We start from the raw sequence: 20,000 nt of genomic DNA, 5'->3' as shown, positions 1-20,000 counted from the left end.
GGTAACGCTTTATTTTACAGTGTCCTTGTTACATATTTTACATGTACTTACCATAGTAATAACAGTAAATTATGCATAATTACATGCAACTAAACCACTGGACGCCACTGGCAAACCCAGCAATGCAAGTTTGAGAGGTGGCACCCGACAAATCTCGTGAGAATCACGACTTGCTTTACGGCACGACGTCACATACATCAACAACATATGAAGAGCGTCTGTGGAAGACACTAGCACGCGTTTCAGACGTGAATCATGTCAGAGTCGACGAAGAAAACGACGAAAGCGCGGTCGGAAGAGTGCAGAGGCGGCTCTGCGTGAGTGGTATTTACGACAGTAACGAGCACTCCACAGCGACTCTAGGGGGCGCTGTTTGAGAAAAACGGAAACTGCATAGTGTGCCCTTAAATATTTAGGGCCAGATTTACTAAAAGCTTTTGGCATTAAAAAAATACAGTCTGGATTTACAGTCTGGAAATATGTACAAGAGGAACAGAATAGGTCCCAAGACAGAACCCTGAGGTACCCCACACGACAACTCTGCAGTTTCAGACATGATCTGATTCACATAAACACTAAAACTTCTACCAGAAAGGTAGGATGAAAACCATTTTAAAACTGATCCAGACATCCCAACCCAATAATATGTTGCCCATTCCTAGTGACGGTCTTGCACAGCCAAACTCTCTATGGCAGCACAAGAACGCTAAAATACAGATAAAGCATGAATTGCACGCCTAATGTTCTTGTTGACTAGCAAAAAAAGACATGAAACTGACCAACACTTCCAAATCGACTTGAACGCTCATTGTGTGCGATTCCCAAACTTCCCATGAGGATCAGTCCTGCCACAGAATCTGCTTTAAAGCTGCATGTTATTGTTCTTGTCAGTTCTTTATCCTTTTAATCTGTTCGATCAAACGACTTTTGATGAAAGTCCAAAAACTATTATTTAATGCATGGTCCAAGTCTCTTATTTCTACCTCTGTCTTCCTCCATCTGCTCTTGCTCTCCGTTCCTCTTCACGTCCACCATCCGTTCTGTCTTCCATTGTCCAGGGAAAACCTTCCCCCTTTCTTTGGTCCTCATGGGTCGGGCAGCAGATGGAAGGCTAGTTTGAGGCCAGTGGTTTTTTAAATATGTTAATAAATGCATGTGTGTGTGTGTTGGACTTCAGTGTTGTCAGATCTCCTCCTCCTCCTTCACTGGTATTGTGCTGGTCTGGGAATGAGTCCGTGATTTGGTGTAGACGTGACTGGGAAACATCTTTAGTTGGTGTCTATGTGGGTTCTGGGTGAGCCAGCAATAAGAAGAAGAGATATTTGAGAAAAGCAGAGGAAGAGAGCGAGAGAAACAGACAGAAAACAAAGGAATAGAACTGGGAAAGTTTGAAGGAGGATTGTGTTGTGGATTTCTGCCATGGAAACTTCGTATGACGACACTGAAGATGAACAGCAGGAGAAACGAGGTACCAGTGACGCTTCATTATTCCCACTGCGTTTGATTCACTGCGTCACATGGGCTTCTTTTATAGCTGGTTGTTAACTGGATTTTTAAAGTGCATATTAGGTGTTCAACTCAGGCATAGTTTGAGGCCAAACAATATTTGATGAAAGTCCAAAACCGATTATTTGATGCATTGGTCTGTCATTGGTCCAAGTCTTCAGAGATCTTTGTCTCTCTTCAGAGAACTGGATATTCTGCTCGACACTAGGGATGTTTACATGCACTCATTTTCGCCAATCAGAATCCATCCAATCTGATTTCAGATTCTAAAAGTTCTGTTATAAGAACCCTAAACTTTATAATCAGATTCATGTTTTCGTTTACATGTGCATTGCATGCATTACAAACAGAAGTTCAGCTCATGCGCATATGCGTCATGTATGATTGTCATTTTTGCCTTGATGACATTGAAAATTAAAGCTGACTTTTTTTTTTTATTGCAAATATTCATTCTCATCCATTGACCAGTTTGATAGACATTTTGAATAGATGTTTTTAAATCCAGTTGAGAAAAATAGTCTGATTCAAGCTTAGTTTTTTTAAAATCATTAATTGGATTACATCACTACTTTCAATCCAATCAAAATGTAATGTGGATCAAACTGAAACAGATTTATTGAGGTGTTTATATGAATTGAGTCCAGTTGAGCTCTAAATCTGATGATGAACGGATTATTTGTGTGCATGTAAACTCTGATTGTCTGCTACTTGCACTACGACTATAATGATCTTCCAGAAAATGCAAGGTTCATGTTGAGAGATCGAGGGTCTGGCTGAAGTTTAGAGACGCGAGGAAGCCGTAGCTGGTATTTTCTCTGTTTATGTTCATTTACTGACGACAACTTTTGTCCATGGCATGAACACACTTCTGTAGAACTTGGACACACTTGTGAGGATCTGTGGAACCTCCTAATGTTCAGACACACACCAGCAGGACACTGGCGGAGAGTGAACTGGTTTCTGAGGGCAGTGTGTGTCTGTGTAAGAGTTGAGTCCTGACCTGTGCTGGATCTCCATGAGGAGCTTCTGCTCTTCTCCTCCTCTTCCTCCTTTCCTCCTCTTCTGCTCCTCCTCTTCCTCCTCTTCTGCTCCTCCTCTTCCTCCTTTCCTCCTCTTCTGCTCCTCCTCTTCCTCCTCTTCTGCTCCTCTTCTGCTCCTCCTCTTCTGCTCCTCCTTTTCTGCTCCTCCTCTTCCTCCTTTCCTCCTCTTCTGCTACTCCTCTTCCTCCTTTCCTCCTCTTCTGCTCCTCCTCTTCCTCCTCTTCTGCTCCTCCTCTTCCTCCTTTCCTCCTCTTCTGCTCCTCCTCTTCCTCCTTTCCTCCTCTTCTGCTCCTCCTCTTCCTCCTTTTCTGCTCCTCCTCTTCTGCTCCTCCTTTTCTGCTCCTCCTCTTCCTCCTTTTCTCCTCTTCTGCTCCTCCTCTTCCTCCTCTTCTGCTCCTCCTCTTCTGCTCCTCCTCTTCTGCTCCTCCTCTTCTGCTCCTCCTTTTCTGCTCCTCCTCTTCCTCCTTTCCTCCTCTTCTGCTCCTCCTCTTCCTCCTTTCCTCCTCTTCTGCTCCTCCTCTTCCTCCTCTTCTGCTCCTCCTCTTCTGCTCCTCCTCTTCCTCCTTTCCTCCTCTTCTGCTCCTCCTCTTCCTCCTCTTCTGCTCCTCCTCTTCTGCTCCTCCTTTTCTGCTCCTCCTCTTCCTCCTTTCCTCCTCTTCTGCTCCTCCTCTTCTGCTCCTCCTCTTCTGCTCCTCCTCTTCTGCTCCTCCTTTTCTGCTCCTCCTCTTCCTCCTTTCCTCCTCTTCTGCTCCTCCTCTTCCTCCTTTCCTCCTCTTCTGCTCCTCCTCTTCTGCTCCTCCTTTTCTGCTCCTCCTCTTCCTCCTTTCCTCCTCTTCTGCTCCTCCTCTTCTGCTCCTCCTCTTCTGCTCCTCCTTTCCTCCTCTTCTGCTCCTCTTCCTCCTTTCTTCCTCTTCTGCCCCTCCTCTTCCTCCTCTTCTGCTCCTCCTATTCCTCCTTTTCTCCTCTTCTGCCTCTCCTCTTCCTCCTTCTCTTCTTCTGCTGCTCCTCTTGCTCCTTTTCTCATTTTCTTGCTCCTTTTCTTCTCGTCTCCTCCTCCTCTTCCTCTTTTTCTCCTCGTCTGCTCCTCCTTTTTCTCCTCTTCCTCCTTTCCTCCTCTTCTGCTCCTCCTCTTCCTCCTCTTCTGCTCCTCCTTTTCTGCTCCTCCTCTTCCTCCTTTCCTCCTCTTCCTCCTTTCCTCCTCTTCTGCTCCTCCTCTTCCTCCTTTCCTCCTCTTCTGCTCCTCCTCTTCTGCTCCTCCTCTTCTGCTCCTCCTCTTCCTCCTTTCCTCCTCTTCTGCTCCTCCTCTTCTGCTCCTCCTTTTCTGCTCCTCCTCTTCCTCCTTTCCTCCTCTTCTGCTCCTCCTCTTCTGCTCCTCCTCTTCTGCTCCTCCTCTTCTGCTCCTCCTTTCCTCCTCTTCTGCTCCTCCTCTTCCTCCTTTCTTCCTCTTCTGCTCCTCCTCTTCCTCCTCTTCTGCTCCTCCTATTCCTCCTTTTCTCCTCTTCTGCCTCTCCTCTTCCTCCTTCTCTTCTTCTGCTGCTCCTCTTGCTCCTTTTCTCATTTTCTTGCTCCTTTTCTTCTCGTCTCCTCCTCCTCTTCCTTCTCTTCTCCTCGTCTGCTCCTCCTTTTTCTCCTCTTCCTCCTTTCCTCCTCTTCTGCTCCTCCTCTTCCTCCTCTTCTGCTCCTCCTTTTCTGCTCCTCCTCTTCCTCCTTTCCTCCTCTTCCTCCTTTCCTCCTCTTCTGCTCCTCCTCTTCCTCCTTTCCTCCTCTTCCTCCTTTCCTCCTCTTCTGCTCCTCCTCTTCTGCTCCTCCTCTTCTCCTCTTCTGCTCCTCCTCTTCCTCCTCTTCTGCTCCTCCTCTTCCTCCTTTTCTCCTCTTCTCTTCCTTTTCTCTTTTCCTCCGCTTCTTCCTTTTCTCCTCTTCTCCTCTTCCTCCTTTTCTCCTCCTCCTTTTTTACGCCCGCATGAGGTGGTTTTTCAGGCAATTCGAAGAAGGAATGTTTAGCAAAAATGCGCATTTACAGTCGCCTGAAGTAGATGGAGCGGTGTTTGGACAGAAGACGAGACAAACGTTAAACTCGTAAAGGACAAAAGAAGTACAGAAATACTGGATTCTAAACCTCAAAGAAATGCCACAATCACGAGCTTGAAGCAGATATAAGGGAGGAACACCTCATGTGCCCCTCACAAGTATAAGGGTCTTTCCTTGCCATTAATGCCTGGATAAAACACCTACGGCTCCTTCGATTAATAGTAATAATGTCTAGTGCAGTGACTGAGATATATATATATATATATATATATATATATATATATATATATATATATATATATATATATATATATATATATATATAAACCTACCAACATCCGTTGCCCTGATTTTTAGAATGACTTATCGCGAGAGGAAAAGATGACGTTTTAGTCACATAACATCGGTTAATGGAAACGCAATAGTTTTTTATTGACATTTAGAAAAAAATTGCAAAAGTTTTGTGCAAATCTGTAATGGAAACGCGCCTAGTGAAGCATCACAACTGACACAGGAGGTCACATGACAGTGACAACATTGTGGACACCAAACTTAATTCAGAACTCTTTGTTTTTCCACTGCCATCAACACTAAGTGAGCTAAATCTGTGCCATTTTAAAGACAGACCACATTTCGGTGAATATATGGAGGGGAAAAAAGTCTGAAATATGACTGTGGTCAGGACTCAGGAGTCAGGCATGATCACCGCTGTATATTGGCATGGAGAGCTGGAAAGAGTGAAATGCGGCTCATAATTCGGGAATGTGGCGTGTTTGTGTGTGTTTAAGGAGATGCATTTTATAAGTGATGTGTAATGACAGCATTTCAGTGTTTGAGGAATGAAGCTCGGTGCACTAAATACAGCATCAGCTCCTCTGAAAACAAACATTATTAGAGGCGAAACAAGAAGGTTAGTGAAGAAATATGACTACGACTATTTAGTGTTCTGTAGTATTTCATTCTGAAGAAAACTAGAATAATCTGAAGAAAAACACCTGGGAATATTACAGCATTGGGAATATAATGTTGCAATGGAAAAAGTCTCTCTTAAAAAATCAAGTAAATAATTATAAAAATATAATTTATGTACAGTATAATAAAAAAAATTATATAAACAAAAATATTTTATGAGATGTTATGCTTTAAAGTAATGACCCTGGAAGGAGATTTGTACTTTATTGTCATAAAGTCAATATATGTTCTTTTATCAAAATATTTCTGTATTCAGATTTCTGGTGTATACAGAGCCCCGCATATCGTGGCCATGAATTAATGTGTTTGTTCCCACCAATACGTCAACGAATTTTACGAATTTTTCAGTAACATTTCAGTAAATCGTGGCCATGTAGAAGCACATTCATTCCCTTGTTCAAAACGAGGGAATGAATTAGTTAAACTTGGCCAAGATTTACTGAAACGAGGGAACAAATGGATAAGTCATGGGAACGAATTCTTAATTCATGGTCACGATTTACTAAAATGAGGGAACAAATTAATCCAACTTTGCCACAATTTACTAAAACAAGGTAACGAATTAAGTTGTCGTAACGAATTCTTAATTTATGGCTACGATTTACTAAAGCGAGGTAACGAATTTAGTCGTCAGAACGAATTCTTAATTTATGGCCACGATTTACTAAAACAAGGGAACAAATTGGTTTAAAGTGGCCACGATTTACTAAAACAAGGTAACGAATTAAGTCGTCATTACGAATTCTTAATTTATAGCCACGATTTACTAAAAACAAGGGAACAAATTAGTTTAAAGTGGCCACGATTTACTAAAGCGAGGTAACGAATTAAGTCGTCATTACGAATTCTTAATTTATAGCCACGATTTACTAAAAACAAGGGAACAAATTAGTTTAAAGTGGCCACAATTTACTAAAGCGAGGTAACGAATTAGTTCAAATTGGCCGGAATTTACTGAAACATTGGAACTAATTGATAAGTTGTCGGAACAAATTCTTAATTCATGGCCACTATTTAACTAAAACAAGGGAACGAATTGTTAAATTGTGGCCATGATATACATATTTTTAAGATATACAATATTTATTTATTTATTTATTAATTGTGAGGTTTCAAAAACCTCTGTGACTGTAACTCTACTGTTAAATGTAATAAAAATAGTACTTAATCCATAATTATTACAAATGAAGACGCTTAATTCAGACTCTGATTCCAAATTAGTGTTGTTTTTTTTTAGCTTGCCTGTTTTGTCATAATATGAAGCTGTTTTTAACGTCAGACTGATTCGTTCATTGGATATGAATCATCCGATTATTTTGGTCAGTTGACTAAAACCGTATAATGGTTTTCTGTAGCTCACGGGACAGTAAACAAGATTCCCCAAGTGTTTCTGGAACGGGTGGGAATAGATTGTAGCATTGAAGTGGCTTCATAAGAGAGAGTGTATGTGTGTGTGTGTGTGTGTGGGTCGTGAGAGACTGTGCCGTGGCCAGTACTCACTGGGTTGTGGTTAACTCGCTGCTATGGAAACTCTATTCACCAGCACAGAATGCTTTCACCCGGTGAGCCTCATAAATGCTGGGCACGAACTGTGGGACACATTCGGGATCTGAAAGGCCTCTCCGCTGCTTAATAAATCTGCTTTAATTTGCCTTTGTGTGCCGGGAAACAGGCCTCTGTGTAGAGGAACGTTCAGGATCGGGACTGTGCACAATGGCCTTGCATTAATCACTGCTGGGCTTTCTGCTCCCGGATGAGGGCGGAATGTACATAGACTCCAGCGTCATCATTTGAGGCTTGTTAAACATGTTTCTAAATGAAACCTATTTTTAGTACTTTTTTTTATATATTTTTTTTGCGATGTAACTCATGACAAATAAGCACATTTCTTCCTCCAGGAAGTTTTCTCCTTTTAGTTAGTTATAAGTTATAAGGTGATGAGCAACTAAGGCGGCAAACAAATGCTCTCATTCCCGTTTATCCCGTTTTTAATTCATTTTTATTTAATTATTTAATTTTGTTTCTGACATTCTCATATTATTCCCATATTATTATCCCATTTTTTATTTATTTTTATTTATTTTTTAAATATTTCTCACATTCCCATATTATCCCATTTTATTTATTTATTTAATTTCTCACATTCCCATATTATTATCCCATTTTATTTATTTATTTAATTTCTCACATTCCCATATTATTATCCCATTTTTATTTTATTAATTTATTTATTCTCACATTCTCATATTATTCCCATATTATTATCCCATTTTTAATTATTTTTTTTATTTTTAAATATCACATTCCCATATTATTATCCCATTTTTATCTTATTTTATTTATTTATTTATTTTCTCACATTCTCATATTATTCCCATATTATTATCCCATTTTTATTTATTTATTTATTTTTAAATATTTCTCACATTCCCATATTATCCCATTTTTGAAAACTTTTTTCTCACATTATCATAATATTCCTGTAGTATTTCCCATATATATATATATATATATATATATATATATATATATATATATATATATATATTCTTTTTTTAATTTCATTAAATTATTATTATTCCTTACATTCCCATATTATTTTATTTTATTGGAAAAAAAATTTGCAGTTCAACTTTTCAAGACAATTAAGCGTATTTCTTCGTTACTTTAATGCCAAACATCTTAATTACTGTAATGTGAAAAAAGTAAATTTTTTAAATATTTAAATATTTTAAATGATTTAAAACATTGATTTGTCATTGTAGTATTTGTTATGCTGCTTTCCTTTTTACAGTAATAAAAATCCTAATGAAAATGTTGAGAATAATGAACATTATAAACAAAAATCTGAATAAAAACATTACAATAATAACAACATATCAGAAATAATATCACAAGGCCAAAAGTCTTCCTTTCAAATTAAATGTTTATGTAATTGTTCAGTTATTGAAATAATGTATTAGTTAAAACAGCAGCGTCACTACTTTAAGTTAGTTTCTACCAAACTCTGGCATTAATGCACCAACTCCTCCTCCTGTTTAACTCTTTAGATTTACTGTAGTGCTGATTTATTTCACAGCACAGGATTTATCTTTCATGTCTTGTTTAAAAGAGGCTTTGGTTCATTTATAAATCATGATAAATCATGGCGTGTCCATTATTGCACAGCAGCTGATGTGTGTTTCTTCATCACTCCTCATGAATCACGAGTCCAGACTCTGAGTGTGTGCATGATGAGCGGCTAAGGAAGGCAAACATATTCTCACATTTCCATAAAAGGCTCCATTAATTATTTCTGCCTGTGATTTTGTTTTTTCCTGTATTTCTGCAGTGTTGTTGTGCTCTTCATTCTTGTAACACTGCTAAAACCAAAGGCCAGTTGTGTTATTGTTTTGTTTTTGTTTGTGAACCCAGACCGAGGAAACAAAACACACACACACACACACACACACACACACACACACACACACACACACACACACACATGCAGGTCATTAGTTTTTTGTGTTGTTCAATCTCTGTGCTTTACTCTGTTTTTAATTAGTTCTCAGTTTTATGGCAGAGAAACGGTTTGCCAGCCCAGAGCAATCTCTTGTTGACTCTCATATTGTTATTTTTCCTTGTTTTTTTTTTTCCGTGAAGAACAAAATATGAGAGTTTTTGAAGTTTTTTTCATGCAGATCTTTTCCATTCAAAAACGGTTCACAGCTGGTATTACGATGTGTTTGGTCGAGCGGATCACGGGTGGATGATGCTGAACTCCGGTGGAGAGTTTGCAGTGGCGGATTTAGCAAATCGGGGGCCCAAGGCGAAGGTAGGCTATGGGCCCCTACCCATCCAATCTTTAAAAGAGAACGAAAAAATATGTACTGACTGAATGGTGGATAGGGAGGTAAAGCTAATCTACGGGTAGGTGAAGATTAGAGAGGAGAAAAAACGTCCCCTTTAAACCCTGCATAGGCTACACTTCTTTACTCCTAAACAGAAACATGTTACAATGTTTACATGGTACAATTTATGGTCAATTTTCTTTTTTTTTTTTTTTTTTTTTTGCTTGGCAAATTTCACCATTTCGATTCAATTCTTGTGATTTGATTCAATATTGACTCATTTGGATAAATATTAGGTAACGTTTCACAAGACAGGCGTTACTTTTTATCAAAAAAAAAAAAAAAATCAGCTGGTATAATTTAAGGTTAAAATAAGTAATAGGCCTATAGTACACATATTTAGCCAAATACTCTCTATAGCTCTTTTTTCTAGCCAATTAAATGGCTTTCCTGAGGTAAATGTTATGTGACGATTGTTCTCCAGCTGTTTTACCTCTTTCCGCGGTTGAAAAACACTTATTGATCGATATTATGAATAAGGAATATACATTTCGGTAAGTTATACGGTATCTTTCAACATTGTTAATTCATGTTTATTTACTATTAGGTAGAGATGATCAGTTCACGTGCCGCTAGGAATCTGTCACGTCACATTAAAAGGGCAAAACGGTATTATTTGAATTTCGTAATAGAATTGACAGAATCTGAGAGCTGAGATTTTTTTAAATATCATGATTCATAAACTGCTCAGTTTTGTCTGTCGATCTCCGTGTCCTCTTTGCTTCACGATTTTTCTGTGCGTTGGACGTTGTTGTTCCTGATCTGTATCCCCAACAGTAGCCATAAAAAAGTTTGTCATTGGCAGCGTTCCCAAATACTTATCAGCGTCTTTTCACTTTTTTTCTTTTATTTGAGCCGCTTGGGTAACTTCGAAACTTTAAATTTTCGCGTTTAGACTCGTCTTGCTCTGGGGATCAATTGCTCTATTTCCCAGTCCTCCTGTTACTGCGTGTTGTTTATCTTTCGCGCCGCGCACTTTTTCTGACTTTTTGCTTTCCTCCCGCTTCCTCCTTTTTTCAGCACCGCTTGGGTAGCTAGCTTCGCTTCATTTTTACTCTGTCTACTATGTACACTCTGTCTGTCAATCACTTCTTTTTCTCTGTCAGTTTTTTTGGCACAGCCTTGTCACTTTCACAGATGCGCAGTAAAAGTGAGATAGTGGAATAGTCCAATGTAGTGAGGCGGGGGGGCCCCCTCCTGTCTGCGACACTAATGATTGATGCCATTTTTCGCAAATGGAGTTTTAGAAATATATAATAAAAAAAAAAAAAAAAAAAAAAAAAAACTTAAGCATAAGTTAATAGGGCATTTTGGGGGCCCTTAGGTAGCTCGGGGCCCAAGGCAATTGCCGACCTTTGCCTAATGGTAAAGTCCGCCCCTGAGAGTTTGTCCAAAACACATTCAAACCAGATTGCTCTCGTAGTGTAAACGCTCCTGTGATCCGATGTGTTCAAACAGCCACAGAAGACCGTCTGCTCTCCGTCTACTGACCTAATGTCACACTCACACACACACACACATACACACACATATGTGACCTAATGCGTAAACATTATCGGAAGCACAGACACACACACACACACACACACACACACACACACACACACACACACACACACACACACACACTGACACTCACATACTCACACTGACACACACTGACACAGACACACACACACACGTGACCTAATTCATAAACATAATCGGAAGCACACACACACGTGACCTAATGCGTAAACATTGTCGGAAGCGCACACACACACACACACACATAGTTATTTTAAATAGTAATTAAAATTATTTTGTATATATAAATACACACGTGTGTATATATTTAGGAAATATTTGCATGTATATACTATATATGTATTTCTACATAATTTATATTATAATATATAAATATTTTATATATAAATAACACATTTTTCTAAAATATAAACATGCATGTCTGTATTTTTATATACACATACAAAATAATTATACACATATTTATGTAACACAAACTTTTATTTTGGATTCCATTAATCGCGATTAATCGTTGCGCAGCGCCAGTCGTTTTAAAACATATGCATCCAGGAATGTGAAGCATGTTGAGTATAACCCTTAAAACTGCACTGATTATAAACTGTGTGTGTGTGTGTGTGTGTGTGTGTGTGTGTGCAGGTTGTTTTGAGTGCTGCATCAAGTGTCTGGGAGGCGTGCCGTACGCGTCTCTGCTGGCCACCATCTTGTGTTTCTCCGGAGTGGCTCTGTTCTGCGGATGTGGACACGTCGCTCTCACGGGAACACTCACGATCCTGGAGAACCACTTCTCCAAGATCACCAGCGACCACGCCATGCTGACCGACATGTGAGTGTGTGTGTGTGTGTGTGTGTGTGTGTGTGTGTGTGTGTGTTGCTTATATTGTATGTAAGCAATAAGGTACTCGATACAGCATACTTGCATAACTCGATACTCAATACTTATTTACGATACAGCTCTAGCCTTGAGTGCCTTATTGCTTTTATAATAACACAATACATATATTAAAGCCGAAACATATGTATCAATGCAACTTTCATGTAGTAATATCACTGAAAACCTTCCGCTGGAAAAAATAGTCCCTGACTGTGAACAGCAGCAGAAGTCACATACATTATTTCACCATTAGATGGCGGCAAAGACTGTCTTAAAGGTGCAGTGTGTAATTTTTAGCGGCATCTAGTGGTGAGGTTGTGAATTGCACCCAACATGTGATGTCATCGTCTGAGACAGCAGAGAGTAGCCAGTTCAGCAATGAGGATTAATAAAGAAATTAGGTTTACTTAGTTATTCAGTAAAACGATATGTAATTGCAAATATTATTGTTATCTGTTCACTATTGTGTCAGTGTTTTATTCACTGACTTTAGCTTGCTTCTTTACACGAAGAACAACATAGTGACGAAACGCGTTTGTCCATTTAGGGCCACCGTAGAAACATGTAAGCGGACCCGCGGTGTGTGTAGAGAGAAATGCCTCATTCTAAAGTAATAAACACATAACGGTTCATTATGTGAGGTCTTTATACACCACTGAAAACATAGTTATGTATATGATATTGCATTTCTGTCAACAGATCCTCCTAAATATTACACACTGCACCTTTAATGATCACTCATTAGTCAGCAGAGAAGACTTTTATATTGAAAGGACTGAAACTTGTTGTGAGAAGCAAGACTCAACTGATAAATGACTAGTGTTTCACGGGAAAACCCATTAACTGTTTAAATGACAAGATATCGCTGCAGACATTCAAATAGATGTTTTATTATGAATATAGGACAGACCTGAGGGAAAATGCTAAATCTACTGTAAATGCAGGGACTCTCGCTCACTCGATCTCTCAATACTCTATAAGCTTCAATGAATAATATCAATGAGAACTATTATGTTTGCGTTGCTAAGAGTGGTTGCTAGGGGTGTTGTGTAGTGATGCATAGAACTGGTGGGTATTCGCTCCGTGCACAAAATGGCGACCGTTGACGTTTCGAACTTGAGTGTGTGGGCCAGTACTTCCGGTGATCTGACAGCCAGAGCGGGAGACAGCAAGAGCGAGAGACAACAGCGACCGAGGTCCATTACCACAGCGATGTTTTTCACATTGAGTGTTTTTAGGATTCATGAGAGGTGACTTGCCTTTCAGAGGGTGACAGCCTCAGCACTTGATTGTTGTGTGCCGTTATGTACCATGTCGTCACGTTACTTATAACAGAGAAGTCAGCTTTCATGCATTCCCCGTTGACGCTGCAGAACGGGCATGAGTGGATACAGAAGATCCGGAGGGATGACTTCAACCCGACCAAATTTTTAAATGCATATCATTTTCAGTGCGTTTCTATGCTTTCTATTACTGCATTTATTTTGTGCAAGTGAGATGAGTAAAGACCATCTGTTTAATAAATCATTATCTGTCTGGTGTTTATATGCAGCACATACAGTATTTTACTATGAGTAAAATATACACAAACTTACCCATATTAAATTGTTTGTCGTACCATACAGTTAAAAATGTTAAATATGTGATAATAATATTGATCGAGCAATAGATGTAAGTAAAAACAGTAGTCAGATTAATGAATGAAATACAACTGTTCACGAACAGAAGATTGTATTTGACTCATGCTGCATACGCAATAACAATTATGCTGTAAATGGGTCAATGACGTGACGGGTCTTTTTTTTGTTGTCCAAAGGCCTTAATAATAATAAAAAACAAATATATAACATCCAAAGTATGTAAGGTAGTACAACTTGATCTCTTTTACTGAATCCAAAAGGTTTTAATTATATTATACTACATATAAAGGTATTTTAAAGATTTTGAAGTGTCAAAAAGTCATTCGGTAAAACCGATATAGTAAATATTTAAATGGAATAATATTGCTTTTAATAACTAAAGGAACTACAATAATACAAATACAAGGCTCTTTTTTTTTTTTACATTTCCCCTTTTCTCCTTTCCCTGTGCAATGTTTTACTTGAATATGTTGGAGTGTTTAGAGTAGTCCAATAAATGATTACATTTATGAGATCAGTGATAATTTGTTTTAATTTCTTCTGTGGTACACACTATATACTATCTCAACATCAATGTCAAATCCGTTTTTAACTTTCAAATCAGTGGTTAAACCAATGACTTTTTGGTGAGATTTTTTCCATCTTGTAAAAAATGACAAAAAACAGTGTTAATTGATTGTACAAACCACAAAATCTTAAACTAAAAAAAACTAAGTAAACTAAAAAATGGTTTCAAATATAGTTATATCTCCATTCTATTTTTTTTTTACACTTTTAAAAACCTTATTCGTCAATGACCCAATAGAGTTATAACTACGATTAGAGTTGTTTGCATAAAATGCACCGTGAACATTCACATGTTTGCCCTGTGATAGGCTGCCTACAATTTATCTCCATAAATACTATTTTCTCAATTCTGCGCATATATTTTTACTTACATCAATCGCTCGATCAATTATCACATATTTTGCATTTTTAACTGTAGGTACCACAAAAAAATGTATGGGTAAGTTTGTGTATATTTTACACACGTAGAAAAATACTGTATGTGCTGCATATAAACACCAGACAGATAATGATTTATTAAACAGATGGTCTTTACTCATCTCACTTGCACAAAATAAATGCAGTAATAGAAAGCATAGAAACGCACAGGTGAAATACACAATTCTGCATTTAAAAATTTGGTCGGGTTGAAGTCACCCCTCCGGATCTTCTGTATCCACTCATGCCCGTTCCGCAGCGTCAACGGGGAATGCATGAAAGCTGACTTCTCTGTTATAACGTGACGACATGGTACATAACGGCACACAACAATCAAGTGCTGAGGCTGTCACCCTCTGAAAGGCAAGTCACCTCTCTTGAATCCTAAAAACACTCAATGTGAAAAATATCGCTGTGGTAATGGACCTCGGTCGCTGTTGTCTCCCGCTCTGGCTGTCAGATCACCGGAAGTTTTCACCGGAAGTACTGGCCCACACACTCAAGTTCGAAACGTCAACGGTCGCCATTTTGTGCACAGAGCGAATTCATTTATCGTGAATAAAACACAGCTATTGACCAATCAGAATCAAGGACTGGAACTAACCGTTTTATAAAGTCCTTTGTAAATGCATACTGACAACAGGAGATGGTCTTACATTTGTTAAAATGATTTGCTGTGTTAAAAAAATTAAGTATTTAAAGTCCCCCTGTGGTGAAAATCTGCTTTAAGTGTTTTTAATCTGCTTTAAGACAAGCCTTGTGTAAATTCATAAGTCGACAGCATTGCTGAGTATTTCCTCCTTAAAACTGCAGTGAACCAAAGACAGTCTCAAACACACGCTTTGAAATCGCTGGTGTTTCTGACGTCACAAACTACCTTGTAACCAATCAGATCAACGTGTGATCGTCAACCAGTGGATCTCTGAGCTGAGGGAGTGAGTGGAGGTGGGGCTCATTTGCATATTCCTAGAACCACGCATACTAAATGAGGCAAGGGTGTCGAGTTACATTCAAGATATTACAGGGCATGAAAAAAAAATTCAAGGAAAAAACGTTTAAATATGTAATTAAGGTGATCGAAGATGAGGTTTAAGGGATAAAATGATATTAAAGCCTCATGGGACAATAATAGAGATGTTGATTTCTAGCAGCTCATGTCTCAGTGTCACAGATTTACATCAAGCAATAACATCTGTTCTCTCCTCTCGTGTTCTCCAGAGTCCAGCTCATGCAGTACGTCATCTACGGCATCGCCTCCTTCTTCTTCTTATACGGCATCATTCTCCTCGCCGAGGGCTTTTACACCACCAGTGCCGTGAAGGAGCTGCACAACGAGTTCAAGACCACCGTCTGCGGACGCTGCATCAGTGGGATGGTACCCTCACATTCTGCTTTACTTCATCTGTCTAATGTGTGTAATGTTGATGTTTGAGCATCAAAAATTACAACAAGAAACAAAGTCGCTTTCCAGAACCTTCACTGTCTCTGATGTTCAGCGGTGGATCAAACATCACGACCTTAAAGAACCAGTTAAAGACATCTTTCACTAGTCTTAAAGGGCTCTTATTATGATTTTTAACGTTTTCATCTGTCTTCAGTGTGTAATGTTGAAGTTAGAGCATTAAAAAGTGACGACTTCTCTATATCAGTGTCATTGAACTCCTGAAACGCCTCCACTGTAGTCTTGAGTTTCTTCCGGGAACACGTCACAATATTCCTCATTATAATAATTAATACGCAGAATAAAGGGGCGGGGCCTGGTTGAGTTAGTTAGTAGTGTGTTAAACTGGCGGTTATGGTAAGGGGCGGGACATTTCCCAAACGCACTCGAAGCGCTCGACCAATCACAACACACTGCTCCAGCCGACCAATCAGAGCACAGTGTGCTTTTCAGAAGGAGGGGCTTCATAGAGACAGGAAGTAAACAGAGCGTTACTGACAGACTGGGAAGAGAGGAGCCGCAACAATGGAGAATATGAGGAGAATAATCAACATTACAGCAGGAAAACCTGCTCTAGTAGAGCCTGAAAACTACATGAAGACTTTATATAAGGTCCTCTTTAAGGCCAGTGTAGTTCAGAAATAATTCATTATATCCCATACAGTCGCTGTGGAGTCTGAAACCATTCTAGTTATTGTGTTTTTAATGTCTTGATATTACAGGAAATTTCACCTTTTAAACTTTAAGGCTTTAATCAACACCATGATCAAAAATACAGTACAAATTGTGAAATATTAGTAGAATAACTGTTTTCTATGTGAATATACAGTAAAGTGTAATTTATTCCTGTGATCAAAGCTGAATTTCCAGCATCATTACTCCAGTCTTCAGTGTCACATGATCCTCCAATGTTGAATTCAGTTCTGCTGCTTCAGATTTTTTTTGCCATTTCAAAAGTTGATTGCTAAACGTCTCTTTCTCAGTTCGTGTTCCTGACGTACATCCTGGGAATCGCCTGGCTCGGTGTTTTCGGCTTCTCAGCGGTTCCCGTGTTCTTGTTCTACAACATGTGGTCGACCTGCGCTGCCATGCGCTCGCCGGTGGCCAACCTCACCTCCATCGACAGCATCTGCGTGGACGTGCGTCAGTACGGTACGCCAGACACTCTCAGGGTTCAGGGTTTCCTCATCTGAGACGTTAACACTTCACTATAAATGCAGTGTTGATAAGGATCGTGTGTGTGATTGTTAACTCTGTATGCCGAAACAGGAATTATTCCATGGAACGCGACTCCGGGAAAAGCCTGCGGCTCAACACTAGGTGACATCTGCAACACCAGTGAGGTATGAAAGCACACTTCTCAGCTTGTTCCCTCAGCTGTCCCGCAGTAGACACTCATGCTCTTGTGTTTGTGTGCTGCAGTTCTACCTGTCGTACCACCTGTATATCGTCGCCTGTGCCGGAGCCGGAGCGACTGTCATTGCTCTGGTAAGCACATGTTTCTCGTATGATCACATATAAATGGGGTGTTTGTTCCTATTCCTCCTCTTTTTTTTTCTTTTTTTTTGTCCCTTCATTCCCAGCGCCATCTCCTGCAAACCATGTGCTTTAAGCCCCTGATCTAATGGTTAGTTTGAGGAGACGTGGGATGCCAGCTTTAGCAGAATTTATGCTGTGAGAGCATTAGATATTTTACTTTATTTTCGAGTATTTAGTCACATGCTTAACTGAGAACATTGCGATTTAAGACAACAGATTTAACGCCACAAAACTAGATCCCATTATAATCAGTAAAGCTGTCTACACTGAAAGCGTCTGATGTGTCGTGTTACACCTTCAGTTGACGGACGACCGGTTTATATTATTGACACATTGCACAACTACTGCAGCTCACTGGTAGATTATTATTATTATTTAATTGTTTTTATTATTTCTTAATTTAATTTTAGTTTATTTGATTAAATTTTATTTTAATTTTGTGTATTTAATTTTTATTATTTATTTCTTTTATTTAATTTTATTTAATTTTATTTTAATTTTGTGTATTTTAATTTTATGATTTCTTAATTTAATTTTATTTAATTTTATTTAATTGAATTTTAATTTTATGATTTCTTAATTTAATTTTATTTAATTTTATTATTTCTTTATTTAATTGAATTGAATTGAATTTTTTTGTATTTAAATTGTATTATTTCTTTAAAATAAAATAATACAAAAATACTAAAATTAAAATGCACAATTAAAATTCAATTAAATAAAACTTTTAAATACATTTAAATAAATAATAAAATAAAAATAAAAAACTTTATTATTTCTTTATTTAATTTTATTTAATTATATTTTAATTTTGTTGTGTTTTAATTTTATTTCTTTATTTAATTTTATTTCTTTATTTAATTGTATTTCTTTATTTAATTTTAATTTTGTGTATTTTAATTTTATTATTTTTTTAATTAAATAATTTTATATATATATAAAACATTTCTTTTTTGTTACAAATATTCTTTTTACTATGAATTTTATTTGTAATGTAATTTTTTGATTTTTAAATATTTAAATAATTTCTGACATTATTTCAACGCGACCCGTGTTGGTCTTTGCCTTCTAATTTAAATATTTTTTTCTAATCTGTGTGTGCGTATATAAATGCATATATTTGCATACTAACATTATTTTGCTATTCTAAAATAACCCATGCGAAGTCAGACGCTTGCAGTGTCGACAGTGTTATCGGTGTAATCTCAGGACTTACTTCATCTATAGTCAAACTGTCACTAAATGCGTTTCTTTATTCCGTTTCATATTCTTTATTATCTCATATTTGTGCTTTCTCTTCCACCAGCTCATCTACATGATGGCTACCACGTATAACTTTGCTGTTTTGAAGTTTAAGAGTCGAGAGGACTGCTGCACTAAATTTTAACGCAGTTGCATCAAAGTGCCTAGATGAGCAGCCACTGACAATATGGACTAAAATAATAGAGATGAAAACAAATGAGAGAAACATTTCATTGCTTTTGACATGTAATGTGTAAATATAGGATTGTATACAGATGTAGCATTTGGACGCAGGTGCTGTAAACATGGACGTGTTGTTATGGAAAGTTTACATTTGTTTCTGCAACCACTAGAAAAGCTTAATTTGAAGCCTAATATAGTCTCTTTACATCCCTCCTACAGTCTCTACAGTATTATCATCAGTCAGGACAGATGCAGACAGACAGGAAAGGGTTTTCCCATTCATTTTCTCTTCAGAGATTCTGGAAAATTCTTCAGAGTTCTGATCCATGAAACAAACCAACCAGATAATGCACAAAATTACATCGGATTCAGTTGAACATTTAGAGTATTTGAAAATCAGACAAAGACATATTAAGTCATATAAGATAAGTATAAAAACTTGTCTTTGAAGTATACATATATATATAAATTACAGAAATAAATCATCATGAACGCATTAAATAATTGATCAAAAGTGACAGTAAAGACATTTAAAATGATGGAAAAAATTATATTTCAAATAAACACTGTTCTTTTAAACTTTCTATTCATCGAAAAATCCTGAAAAATAAATCAATTTCCACAGAAATCTGAAGCAGCACGACTGTTCTCAACACTAGCCACGTTTCCGTTACTCTTCAAACTGCGCAAATTGAAATTGCGAATTGAAAATGCGCCCAATGGAAACACGTCAATTTCGCAAAAACTCCCATTTATCGCAAAAAAGTTTTTCCGCTCGCATGAGGGTTTTTTACAGGCAATTCAAAAAAGAAATATTTTCGCAAAACTGCGATGGAAACAGTTTTTGCGCATTTACAGGTCACCTGACGTCGATGACGCGGTGTGTTTGGACAGAATACGAGACTGAGCTCTTTATTAAATTCATATAAGACAAAAGAATTACAGGAATACTGGATTCTAAACCTCAAATAAATGCCACAATCAGCAGATCTGAGGGAGAAACACCCAGAAACTCCTCATATGAGCCGCTCACAGTATAATAAGGGTCGTTCCTCACCATTAATGCTTGGAAACACACACACGTCTCCTGTTAATAATAATGGCCAGTGCAGTGACTGGGATATAGTACATAAACCT

General features: G+C 38.0%; 1 protein-coding gene across 4 annotated transcripts in view; it reads left to right on the top strand.

Moving 5' to 3' along the window:
- gpm6bb (glycoprotein M6Bb) overlaps window positions 1–20,000 on the top strand; it is a 48,859-nt gene that overhangs the window by 21,823 nt on the left and 7,036 nt on the right. Inside the window, exons 1-7 of one of the 4 annotated variants that reach the window (XM_081369018.1) lie at window positions 1,316–1,468; window positions 11,600–11,786; window positions 15,677–15,833; window positions 16,883–17,051; window positions 17,169–17,242; window positions 17,322–17,387; window positions 18,745–20,000. The exon at window positions 18,745–20,000 is cut by the window's right edge and continues 866 nt beyond it. In XM_081369018.1, the coding sequence (XP_081225144.1) occupies window positions 1,420–1,468; window positions 11,600–11,786; window positions 15,677–15,833; window positions 16,883–17,051; window positions 17,169–17,242; window positions 17,322–17,387; window positions 18,745–18,825 (783 nt within the window). In that variant the 5' untranslated portion in view covers window positions 1,316–1,419 and the 3' untranslated portion in view covers window positions 18,826–20,000. Of the gene's footprint in view, window positions 1–1,314; window positions 1,469–11,599; window positions 11,787–15,676; window positions 15,834–16,882; window positions 17,052–17,168; window positions 17,243–17,321; window positions 17,388–18,744 lie in introns of those variants that run through there. The other 3 variants (XM_081369019.1, XM_081369016.1, XM_081369017.1) reach the window with 3 other exon arrangements.

This window comes from Scardinius erythrophthalmus (assembly GCF_964197995.2).
Source record: "Scardinius erythrophthalmus genome assembly, chromosome: 6".
NCBI lineage: Eukaryota > Metazoa > Chordata > Actinopteri > Cypriniformes > Leuciscidae > Scardinius > Scardinius erythrophthalmus.
This window is presented reverse-complemented; position numbering and strand designations above follow the sequence as displayed.